Raw genomic sequence first — 12,662 nt, 5'->3', positions numbered from 1 at the left:
CTATCTAAAGAGCAGAGGATTTCAAACAGCAGTTTTACGAAATAGGGGTTAGCCTTCTCACAACAGGTGGCCAGTACTCTCATTGAATATTGAACGCACATGAGGTGCTCCATAAACATTTGTTGAAAGAGGGAGTGAAAAGTTACTCTAGGCCAGTGATGGGCAACCTTTTGAGCTCGGTGTGTCAAACTTCGCCAAAAAACTGAGCATAACTTGGGTAGTGTGTCCCTTTGAGGAAAAAGCATTATTTCGCGATATTTATAGTTTAAATAACATAAATGTGTCATCAGAAATGGCACTGACACGCGTGTCAGAGGTTCGCCATCCCTGCTCTAGGGAGTCCCTTAATGCGCTCCTAAAAATGCGTGCCAACATTCCATGTGTAAAAGTGAACCACAGCTAAACAAGTCACGGGGGAGATTACATTTCAGGCAAATAAATAAAGCCCTCATTGTGCCTATTATATTCTCCAGCATTTTGGGTTTGGATTGTAATGTGCTGTTTTCTTTTTTTAAAAATATATCTCTATTGATTTCAGAGAGGAAGGGAGAGGGAGAGAGAGAGATGGAAACATCAACGATGAGAGAGAATCATGGATCGGCTGCCTCCTGCAGGCCCCACACTGGGGATCCAGCCCACAACCTGGGCCTGTGCCCTGACCGGGAATCAAACCATGACCTTCTGGTTCATGGGTCGATGCTCAACCCCTGAGCCACACCAGCCAGAGCCATAAGGATTCTTTACATCTTCTGATGATCCGTGGACGACAAATGGTCACACAATAACCCGTGCTTCCCCAATCTGCACTGCAGGCACCATCCCTGCCCTGATCAACCTGTTAAAAGGCTCCAAGATAAAGCTGCAGTGCAAGACGGTGGGGCTGCTGAGCAACATCTCCACGCACGCGAGCGTGGTGCACGCCATCGTGGAGGCGGGCGGCATCCCGGCCCTCATCAGCCTGCTGGCGTCCGACGAGCCCGAGCTGCACTCGCGCTGCGCCGTCATCCTGTACGACATCGCGCGGCTGGAGAACAAGGAGGTCATCGCCCGACACGTGAGTGCCCGTCCGGGACCCCTTCTCACGGACGGCCGTTCCTCACGGAGGAGCAGCTGGAGCGGGGCCTGCGGCGCCCACGCGCTCCCCGTTGTTCCGGACCGAGAGCTGCGTTTCTTCTCCGGTCCCCTCGGGGCGGAGCCACGCGCGGCCGGGCCTGTCCGGCCTGCACTGCCTGTGGCCGGTGGCCGGTGGCCGGGGAGCGCTCCCCCCCCCCCCCCCGCCCATGGACGCCTCCACAGGCGTCATAGCCCACATCGCAGAGCCGCCTCTCTCTACTGAAAGCGAGGTTGCCTTCCTGTGTCTTGTCTTCTTGAAAACTCTTGCATCATTTCTTTCCTCCATTTAAAATTAGGAAATTCTGCCCTGGCCGGTGTGGCTCAGTGGATAGAGCGTCGGCCTGCGGACTGAAGGGTCCCAGGTTCGATTCCGGTCAAGGGCATGTGCCTTGGTTGCTGGCACATCCCCAGTGGGGGTGTGCAGGAGGCAGCTGATCGGTGTTTCTCTCTCACGGATGTTTCTAACTCTGTCCCTCTCCCTTCCTCTCTGTAAAAAAATCAATAAAATATATTTTAAAATATAAAATAAAATAAAATTAGGAAATGCTGTTCACATTTAAAAACAATCATGTATGTTGCACAGATACAGTCGCCAGTCAGGAGCGCACCTGCAGTGGCCAAGGTTTCCAAATGGGCTCTGCCTTCAGTTGCTCTCACGCAGCGGCTCTCCCTTTCCGATACTTTATTCCATGTCACAGCGAGCTGGCAGCCTGGGTTTACTTGGGTCTGAAGGCAGCTATTTTAAAAATACATTTATGGAATACTCGCCTTAACAGCAAAGCCTACACTATTCTCAGCACGGCTCACGGTCCCCCGGCGCCACGTCAGGACAGCGTGGCTGGCGGGCCGCAGTGGCAGGGTGTAGGCGTGAGGCTCTCGGTGAAGGGCGCCTCCTCCCGGTGAATGGCCTGGTAACGCGGCGCCGTCCTCCTTCAGAACGGGATCCCGGCTCTGATCAACCTCCTGAAGCTGGACATCGAGAACGTGCTGGTGAACGTGATGCACTGCATCCGGGTCCTGTGCATGGGCAACGAGAGCAACCAGCGGGCGGTGAGGGACCACCGGGGCACCCAGTACCTCATCATGTTCCTGCGCTCCAGCTCGGGTGAGCCCCTGTCTGTGCATCACTGTCATCTTTAATATATTGTTATTGATTCCAGAGAGGAAGGGAGAGGGAGAGAGAGAGAGAAACACCAATGAGGAGAGAGAACCATGGATCGGCTGCCTCCCGCACGCCCCCCACTGGGGATCGAGCCTGCAACCCGGCCTGTGCCCTGACCGGGAATCGAACCCTGGCCTCCTGGTTCAGAGGTCGACACTCAGCCGCTGAGCCACGCCGGCGAGCCGTACACATCTGACTTGACAATACGCGAAGCTAACCTGCCGTGTCTTCATAGTCTTGCTCTTTAGGAGACGCAGCTGACCGCTCTTGAATCCCCCGCAGACTTGCTGAAGGCCGTGGCCTCGGCCACCATAGCGGAGGTGGCCCGCGACAACAAGGACGTGCAGAACGCGCTGGCGGCCGAGGGCGCCATCCCGCCGCTGGTGGCCCTGTTCAAGGGGAAGCAGCTGAACGTGCAGGTGAAGGGCGCCATGGCCGTGGAGGCGCTGGCCAGCTACAACCCGTCCATCCAGAGGGCCTTCCTGGAGGACTCCCTGAGCAAATACCTCCTGAAGCTCCTCAAGGTAGGACCGGGGGACCGGGTCCTCCTTCTCAGCCAGCGTGTTCGCTGTGGACTCTAGCTCAGTGCAGAGAACGCTGCAACCAATTCGAGGATCAACGTCCTCTAAAATGGGGCATTCCCGCCCCGCCGGCGTGGCTCCATGGTTGGACATCGACCTATGAACCAGGAGGTCACAGTTCGATGTCCCGTCAGGGCTGCAGGCGTGACCCCCAGTGGGGGCATGCAAGAGGCAGCTGATCAATGATTCTCTCTCATCATTGGTGTTTCTCTCTCTCTCTCTCTCTCTCTTCCTCTCTGGAATCAATAAAAAATATATTAAAACAGCTTAGTGATTGAGCAACCTATGAACCATGAGGTCACAGTTCGATTCCTGGTCAGGGCACATGCTGGGATTGTGGGGTCCATTCCTAATAGGGCGCGTGCAATGACTCTCATTGATGTTTCTATCTCTCCCTCTCCCTTCCTCTCTGAAATCAATAAAAATATGTTTAAAAATATATATATATTAAAGCAGGCTATTCCTAGAGTTTAAATACATGCTCACTGAATGAATGCGCTTTCTGTGAATAGGCCTTTCAGCTGGACGTGAAGGAACAGGGAGCCGTGGCGCTGTGGGCCTTGGCGGGGCAGACGCTGAAGCAGCAGAAGTACATGGCAGAGCAGATCGGGTACAACTTCATCATAAACATGCTCCTGTCGCCGTCGGCGAAGATGCAGTACGTCGGTGAGTGGTTTTCCAGGTGCAGCACCCGTGAGCACCCGTGAGCACCCGTGAGCTCCGTGAGCACTGGGCTCAGAGTGCTGCCTGCTTCTTTACTTTACTTTATTTTTAAAATATATTTCTATTGATTTTATTTATTGCAGAGAGGAAAGGAGAAGGAGAGAGAAACATCAACGATGAGAGAGAATCATTGATCGGCTGCGTCCTGCAACCGGGGCACGTGATTTCCTGGCCAGGAATCAAACCCGTGACCTCCTGGTTCCTATGTCGATGCTCAACCACTGAGTTACATTGGCTGGGCTATTTTATTTTTAAATATATTTGTAATGATTTCAAAGAGGAAGGGAGAGGGAGAGAGAGAGAAGCATCAGTGATGAGAGAGAACGATTGATCGGCTGCCTCCTGCATGCCCCCTACTGGGGATTGAGCCTGCAACCTGGGCATGTGCCCTGACCGGGAATCGAACCGTGACCTCCAGGTTCATAGGTCAATGCTCAACCCCTGAGCCACGCCGGCCGGACTGCTTGCTTTTCTTTTCCAGGAGGCGAAGCAGTCATCGCCCTGAGCAAGGACAGCCGGCTGCACCAGAACCAGATCTGCGAGGGGAACGGCATCGCGCCGCTGGTCCGCCTGCTGAGGATCAGCAAGCTGGCCGAGGGCACGCTCCTGAGCGTCATCCGAGCCGTGGGGTCCATGTGCATCGGTGCGTGAGTCCCTCCTCGATGTTTAAACCGTCGAGATGCTTCCCTCCCTCTCTGCCCCCGCTGCTGGAGCCCTCCACCATTTTTCATGTGTAGATATTGTTCCTTTAATTCTCCAAGACCTTCATGAGTAAACGTGGTGAGACTCAAGTTTTTACGTAAGTTCTATTCTTGCATTCTGGTTAGAAATTTTAACCAGAATATTTCCTCTAGTCATTTTTATAAAAACAAACTGTAGCATCATAAGCTTAAGTACCTGGCACATCATAATTCTTCAGTAAATGACAGCTATTATTATTCCTTGATAGTCTAGTATTTCTAATTTTGTTGTTCTGTGACTTAGAAAATTGTCTCCACTTCTAATAGTAAATTTTCCACTTCACTTTGCCTTTTACAAACTTCATTCAGGGAAATGGGGGAAGCTGTCGCATTTCCTTTGGTCGTTTACTGATCGTGTACTTTTACAGGAGAGAAAACCCGCTTGTGTTTGTTTGCTTTTCAACAAGGTTAGGTCCTTGAGGGGCACAGCACGCGCGGAGTCTGTGTCCAGGGGCCTGAGCCAGGAGGGGCTTTGGGACCCAGCATGAGCCGCGCGGCGTGTCCGGGAGGGGGCGCCTTTCCCGGGGGCTCTGGCTGTGCCCCCTCTTTGCTCGGTGCTATGAGCGCATCTCTGGCCTCGAGAGAGTCCAGTTTCCTCTCGAGCACAAACCCTGCGCTTTCAGAGGGCTGTGTGCTCCCTCTGCTCCCAGGTCCCGCTGATGCCATCAGCTCTGACCGTGGACCCCGCCTCCGGACGCGTTAGAAGGCCTGTTTCAAACAGGCCCAGAGCCCCGCACCAGCTCCGCACCCCCAGGCTGAGGGGGGCAGAGTTGACTGATTGTCTCGTGCTTGGCTCTGTCAGTCGAGCACACCGCCTTTTCCAAGATGGAAAAAACATCTCGTGGTTGTGGGGTCTTCCAGGTGTCGCCCACACAAGCAACCCCACGAGCCAGCAGTTCGTGGTGGAGGAGAACGCCTTCCCGGTGCTGATCCAGCTGCTGAGGAGCCACCCGTCTCTGAGCATCAAGGTACTCGCGAGGCTGGCAGGGCGTTTCCGACGGCAAAAATGAACATAAACGGCACATTTTAAGATGGAATGGTATCATTTGCAAGGTCACGAGTACAATACAAATATTAGACTTTTAAATGAAATTCTAGAGGTTCTACACAAAAACGTTGCTACAAAGATAGTAAGGTCTATTAAAACATTTCTTCAAAATAGGAACGTCTGTGTCCCCCTCATCAAACACGTTTACTCCTCGGGTGTGGGATGAGTCCCAGCATTTCATCCCTGCCTCCTCAGATGCTGGTTGCTAAAAACGGGGTGGGGTCATAGGGATGTGGGGTGTCGGTAGCAAAATTTCTCAACTGTAAGTGAATCCTGTCGTTGCTACGCCAACAAAACAGCCCCACCTTCTATTCCTCAAAGTAAACGCTGCCCAGAGGCACTACGAGCTGTTGAGGAGCCGTCCACTCCTCCACTGACTTCTGGTAGGACGCCTTTAGTGAAACGACACTCACATCGACTCCAACCCCTTCCCAAAGCTCTGGAAATGCAGGACGTCGATAGTTGGCCAGGCAGGAAATGGATAACAACCAAAAATACATTGTTTCTCTTCAAAATTTGGTATGGGTTCTATTGGAAATGAGAAAATAGAAATGACCAGAGAGGAAAATATGTAAGTAAACATCGTATTATTTCTCTTAAGGAATGTGTTTGTTATCAGAAAAGATGTTTCAAGTTATGTGGCTTTTCTGGCTATGAAAGATTATGTTCGTACTAGAGGCCCGATGCACAAAATTCGGCTCGGCCCTCCCAGCCCCGGCTTCATCCAGAAGGTCGTTCGGCTGTCCCGTCTAATTAGCATATTACACTTTTATTATTACAGATGGGAGTTGAATTAGGGAAAAGGAGGAAGGAGCACATGCTAGCCATGTTTTTGGCTTGAATTATAGTAAAAATTACACTGACTTTCAAAGTACCAATACATTTCGTAAGACTATGGAAAATGCCACATAAAATACATTTTTATTTTTATGCGTTTTCATGGCAAAAGAGTTTTTACATCAGTTGCACCTACCTATAATTCAGTATAGATTTTCTTAAATTTGTTAAAACAGAACACTTCAATACTTTCCCGCAAATAAAATTCTATAGTAAACAAAATACTTCTGCGATAGTCATGCTTTTCAAACCCGTAACATTTTTCATAGAAATGCAGAGTGTAGTTCCTAAAAGCATAACCACTGCATCCTAGCAGTGCCCAAGGTTCCGTTACAGGATGTTCAAATCATGACCCCAGAAACAGAGGGCTAACCCTCAGCACTCGTCCGCAGGCTCCGCCTAACTCACAGGCGGTTCAGAAAGGCTTACAACGCACAGGCCGGTATCCAGTAAACAGTTCAAAACAGCGTAACCCCTGCCAGGAAATTCATTTATTTTTTAAATATATTTTTATTGATTTCAGAGAGGAAGGGAGAGGGAAAGAGAGAGAAACATCAATGATGAGAGAGAATCATTGATTGGCTGCCTCCTGCACACCCTCTACTGGGGATCAAGCCCACAACCTGGGCATGTGCCCTGACCAGGAAGCGAACCATGACCTCCTGGTTCATACTTCGACGCTCAACCACTGAGCCACGCTGGCCGGGCCCATGCCAGGAAATTTTTTTTTTAAATTTAGATCAAGAAGGGATACACCTATGCCCAGCACACAGAGGCAGGATCTTTCCCCAGCTGTTCAAAAACCGTAAGGGACATTCCTCCAGAAATTGTAAATGCCACTCTCTAAATGCCAGTGAGAGAACTGGAATCCATGGATGTTACAGTATCTTCGAATTGCTACATCCCATATCAGTGTCTGCATAATAAAAAATGCCATTTGGTAAACCTCTGAGTGAGTGGAAAGTAACCTCTGAAAACCACGTGTCCAGGTGGAGGTGGCCTTCTCCTTGGCCTGCATCGTCCTGAGGAATAAATTGCTGCAGAAGGAATTGCAAGAAAGTGAAGGCTTCAAGTATGCGGATGTCCTCTTTCTTCTGCACGCCCCAGATAAGGTAACCCCCTGACACAATATTAGGGGTCATCACGCCCGGATAAGGTAACCCCCTGACAGAGTATTAGGGGTCATCACGCCCGGATAAGGTAACCCCCTGACACAATATTAGGGGTCATCACGCCCGGATAAGGTAACCCCCTGACACAATATTAGGGGTCATCACGCCCGGATAAGGTAACCCCCTGACAGAATATTAGGGGTCATCATGCCCGGATAAGGTAACCCCCTGACAGAATATTAGGGGTCATCACGCCCCAGATAAGGTAACCCCCTGACACAATATTAGGGGTCATCACGCCCGGATAAGGTAATCCCCTGACACAATATTAGGGGTCATCACGCCCCAGATAAGGTAACCCCCTGACAGAGTATTAGGGGTCATCACACCTGGATAAGGTAACCCCCTGACAGAGTATTAGGGGTCATCACGCCCGGATAAGGTAACCCCCTGACACAATATTAGGGGTCATCACGCCCGGATAAGGTAACCCCCTGACACAATATTAGGGGTCATCACGCCCGGATAAGGTAACCCCCTGACAGAATATTAGGGGTCATCACGCCCGGATAAGGTAACCCCCTGACAGAATATTAGGGGTCATCACGCCCGGATAAGGTAACCCCCTGACACAATATTAGGGGTCATCACGCCCGGATAAGGTAACCCCCTGACACAATATTAGGGGTCATCACGCCCGGATAAGGTAACCCCCTGACAGAATATTAGGGGTCATTTAGAAGAAGGTTTTGAGACGACGTCCTCAGGTGACTACCAAGTCGTCTTCGCGGCAGTGTTCAAGCGCACGACTTCGGCAATGTGGGCTCTCTGGGAGGCCCTTAGTTTGTATTGGCCGGATGATACTGTCCCACATTTTTCGCAGTCAGCACACTCATTGTTGAAATGTAGCAGTGTTGTGTGTGGGGTCAGGCCAACAAGAAACACAACACCAAATCTCTTCTGTCCTGAATGCATCAAATCTTTGACCTCATTTTATGACCTTTCACCCCCCGGTCATCTGCTGCTGCTGCAATATTCTAGAATGGTGCTTCTCCATCTACTTGTGATGAAGGAATAGCTTGTCCCCACTGATTTAATTGTATGTTTAAAAAAAACTCTACATTTTGAAATAATTTTAGACTTTCCAAAAATTTGCGAAAACCGTACTGAGTGTCCTGGGATAGCCTTCATCCCGTTTCCCTGATGCCGACCAGGAAGTGAACACTGGCACATCACCATGCACCGGTCTGCAGGCCTGACTTCAGTGTTGCCTATTTTCTCACCAAGTCCTTCTTCAGTCCCGGGACCCAGCCAGGGATCCCACCTTCCATCTTGTCGCCGTGTCGTTTCAGTCTCCTGCTATCTGTGACGCTCAGTCCTGGGACTTCAGGATTTCATGTCTTTCCTGATCGGGGCATTCTTGATAAGTCCAGGCCAGTGTTTCGTAGACTGTCCCTCAAGTTGACTTCTCTGATGTTTTCTTATGATTAAACCGAGGCGACGCAATTTGGCCAGGACCCCGTAGAAATGACATGGTTTTCTTCACTCACCTGCCCAGGAGGTCCATGACACTGATGCGTCTTATGACTGGCAAGGTGAACTTGGGGTACTTGGTTAGAGCGGTGTCGATGAAGTTACTGTTTTTCCCTTTATATTTAAGACCTATCTGGAGGTGAGACACTCTGAGGCCATGAGAATATTCTGTTTTGCCTTGTGCTTTTGCTCATCAATTTTAGCATGCATGGATCAACTGATTACGGTGGCATTTACCAAATAGTGATTTTTTTTTAATTCCCTCATTCTTCCACTGGTATTTAACTGTCAGAAAGAGCCGTGTCTTTTACATGCTTATTCTCAGTTTCTGTGATCCTGCTGCACCCATTTGGTGGACTGTCGCGGGCCCGCGGGCCACACTTTGAGTAGCACTCGCCCTGGGAAAACTCCGGGTCTCCTGTTACCTGCAGTGCATCCGGCCATCAGGGCAGAGAGCTGCCGCCTGTACCTCTCTCCGCTCTGAGAGACGTGGGAAGGGGAAAGCGGGGCTGTCAGGGGAGAAATGACGTCACTGCATCATTTCTGTCAACACACAAGTGGACTTCACTGTGGCACACAGAGATGCAGTTCACTTTAATGGCCTGGAGAGTAAGAGGGTGAGGAGACGGCATTCAGGTCTGCCTCTGAGGCCACCTTTCTCCCTCGCTCCTCCCCCTTTCACCTGCCGTCTCAGCACCCGCTTCCTCAGGGACAGCCTTCTGCTCCCGTTTCTCCTCCTGCCCATTTCACTTCCGTACCCCCTTCTCCTCCCCTCCCCCCACCTGTTACCACCTGCTTCACTCTCTGGACCCTATCCCCTTTTTATTTATTTACTATTTTAAAATATATATTTGTATTGATTTCAGAGAGGAAGGAAGAGGGAGAGAGAGATAGAAACATCAATGATGAGAGAGAATGATGGATCAGCTGCCTCCTGCAAGCCCCCTACTGGGGATTGAGCCCACAACCTGGGCATATGCCCTTGACCAGAATCAAACCTGGGACCTTTTAGTTCGAAGGCCGATGCTCTATCCACTGAACCAAACCGGCTAGGGCCCTATCCTCTTTAAAAAAATATTTTTTTTATTGATTTCAGAGAGGAAGGGAGAGGGAGTAAGATAGAGACATCAATGATGAGAGAGAATCACTGATCAGCTGCCTCCTGCATGCCCCACATGGGGGCCTCGAGCCTACAACCTGGGCATGTGCCCTGACCAGGAATCAAACCGGGACCTGGTTCATAGGTCAATGCCAACCACGGGGCCACCTCGGCCAGGCTGGACCCTATTCTTTGACTGAACCTAATCCCTTTCTTCTTGCCTGTGGCCAGGTGACCACTTTGTGTGTCTATGATTTTTATTATGAAAAATTTCAAACAACTCAAGGTCAATCTTATTTCCTCCATCTACCTACTCACTATCCCCATGTTATTTTTAAATTAAATATCAGGACTCATCTAATCTTATCTGTAAATATTTTTCAGTATGTACATATGGCATTTTTATCTGATAATTCATAGTGGCAGAAGAAAACTCACTAAGATTAATTGTTCTCTCTCTAATACTGTTCAAATAAAATATTAAAAATAAGACTTAGTCATAAGATTCTATCTTTTGGGCCTATCTGGAAAAATCTACCATACTTGCTCATCTTTGGCAAGCAGACCGTCTCTAAAGGAAAATTATTATTTGCTCTTTTCCTAGTCCTAGAATGTTAAAATGTGATTTTAAGAAGTGAATCATTTTTATTTTATTCCCTCTTAGAATACAATACAAAAGAATTTTACCAATGAGCTAATTTTAAGAGATGAGAATCATCCCATAATGCTTAACATGCAATAGATAGCCTGTTGTACAAGGGAAGTTTTGATTTATTAACTCCACTTTGAAATGTTGAAAATAAAATATGTTAAAACAAAATAGTTGAGGGAAAATAAAATTATGGAGTTTCCTGTTACCATTTAGATATTCAGTTGCATAACCAGTAATCTAGCATTCCCTTTAAAAATTAATTTTTCCTCTTTTCTTCTACATGATACAACAACCTAATTCTCTATTTTTTCTGTTTAATACCATCTTGGAGTAACTATTATCTATTCTCATCAATACATCAATGTCATATTTTACTCCTAGAGGTAAGAATGCAATCCTATCTAATAAAAGAGTAATATGCAAATTGACCATACCTCTGCTATACCCACAAGCCAATCAGGAGCGAGTATGCAAATTAACCCAACCAAGCTGGCTGTGGTCACGGAGCGAGTGGGAGGCTTGGGTTTCCCTGGCGATGGAGGAAGCCAAGCTTTCTGCCCGCCCTGGCCAGCCCACGCCTCCACTCAAGGCTACAAAGTTTCAATTATAGAAGATAAATAAATCCCAGATACCAGGGCCTCCACTTGGGTCTACAAACCACCACAGGCCCCTCGCTCAGGCCAACCCATGCCCCAAGGGAACCCCCACCCTGATCCAGGACACCCTTCAGGGCAAACCAGCCAGCCCCCACCAGTGCACCACGCCTCTATCCTACCTAATAAAAGAGTAATATGCAAATTGACCATCACTCCAACACACAAGATGGCTGCCCCCATGTGGACACAAGCTGGCCGCCACAAGATGGCCAGCAGGGGAGGGCAGTTGGGAGGGACCAGGCCTGCAAGGGAGGGCAGTTGGGGGCGATCAAGCCTGCAGGGGAGGGCAGTTAGGGGTGACCAGGCCAGCAGAGGAGGGAAGTTGGGGGCGACCAGGCCTGCAGGGAAGGGCAGTTGGGAGGGACCCAGGCCTGCAGGGGAGGGCAGTTAGGGGCAATGAGGCTGGCAGGGGAGCAGTTAGGCATCAATCAGGCTGGCAGGGGAGTGGTTAGGGGGTGATCAGGCTGGCAGGCAGAAGCCGTTAGGGGCAATCAGGAAGGCAGGCAGGTGAGCAGTTGGGAGCCTGGATTGTGAGAGGGATCCCAGATTGGAGAGGGTGCAGGCTGGGCTGAGGGACACACACCCCCTGTGCATGAATTTCGTGCACCAGGCCTCTATTATATTATAACAGGCAAGAATGAAACCCTCTGACCGTGATAACATGGCAAGTGAAGTGGTTAAAGGTAACGCATGTCTCTCCTGTTTCTAGGACATCCGCTTAAGAGCAGGCTATGCACTAACCCTTTTTGCCTTCAATGATCTCTTTCAACAATATTTAATATTGGAAAATGGAATAATGACCCTCTCCATCTTTGAACCTTTTCTTGAATCAACCATTGAAACGGAGAAGGCGATGGCAGCATTCCAGGTGTGACATTGGAGGTTTACATTTCCATGGGTGTCGTTTCAGTGAAAACTTGAACATTAGAAAAACATTTGGATCTGGAAAAATGTTTCCTGGTTTGTAAAATTCACAGTAGTTTTCACACCAGCCCCTTTCACATCATTAAACACACACACACACACACACACACACACACACACACACACATTATCTATGAGGATTTCTTCATTTATATGGAACTTTACAAGGTAGAATGGAAGTGTTGCCTTTATAAACATCTGATGTAAAACATCAGGTAGTTGGGTGGATAGCAGGTCGAGGTGTTTAGCATCACCTGTATACGATAAGGAACTAGGTAGTGAAACGTGGTATTCAACACAAGAGTCCTACTGCGAAGTCTTTAGCTGACCACGCTGATGCTTCAGCCGTGACAGCTGGATGTGTCTGGGTCCTTCTGTCTTATTCTCCCTCTTCTTTCTTCCCCTATGATTTTTAGGAGAAGTATTTTCTTTTCTTAAGTTATTTATTTATTTATTTATTGTTAATCCTCACCCAAGGATAT

General features: G+C 49.0%; 1 protein-coding gene across 1 annotated transcript in view; it reads left to right on the top strand.

The window, feature by feature from the left end:
* Positions 1–12,662, top strand: part of ANKAR (ankyrin and armadillo repeat containing) — a 35,518-nt gene that overhangs the window by 15,487 nt on the left and 7,369 nt on the right. The window contains exons 11-18 of the mRNA XM_054723565.1: positions 813–1,054; positions 2,050–2,218; positions 2,558–2,799; positions 3,369–3,522; positions 4,061–4,222; positions 5,181–5,287; positions 7,194–7,316; positions 11,966–12,124. Coding sequence (XP_054579540.1) covers positions 813–1,054; positions 2,050–2,218; positions 2,558–2,799; positions 3,369–3,522; positions 4,061–4,222; positions 5,181–5,287; positions 7,194–7,316; positions 11,966–12,124 — 1,358 coding nt within the window. The remainder of the gene's footprint in view (positions 1–812; positions 1,055–2,049; positions 2,219–2,557; positions 2,800–3,368; positions 3,523–4,060; positions 4,223–5,180; positions 5,288–7,193; positions 7,317–11,965; positions 12,125–12,662) is intronic.

This window comes from Eptesicus fuscus, chromosome 11 (assembly GCF_027574615.1).
Source record: "Eptesicus fuscus isolate TK198812 chromosome 11, DD_ASM_mEF_20220401, whole genome shotgun sequence".
In the NCBI taxonomy this organism is placed as follows: Eukaryota; Metazoa; Chordata; class Mammalia; order Chiroptera; family Vespertilionidae; genus Eptesicus; species Eptesicus fuscus.
This window is presented reverse-complemented; position numbering and strand designations above follow the sequence as displayed.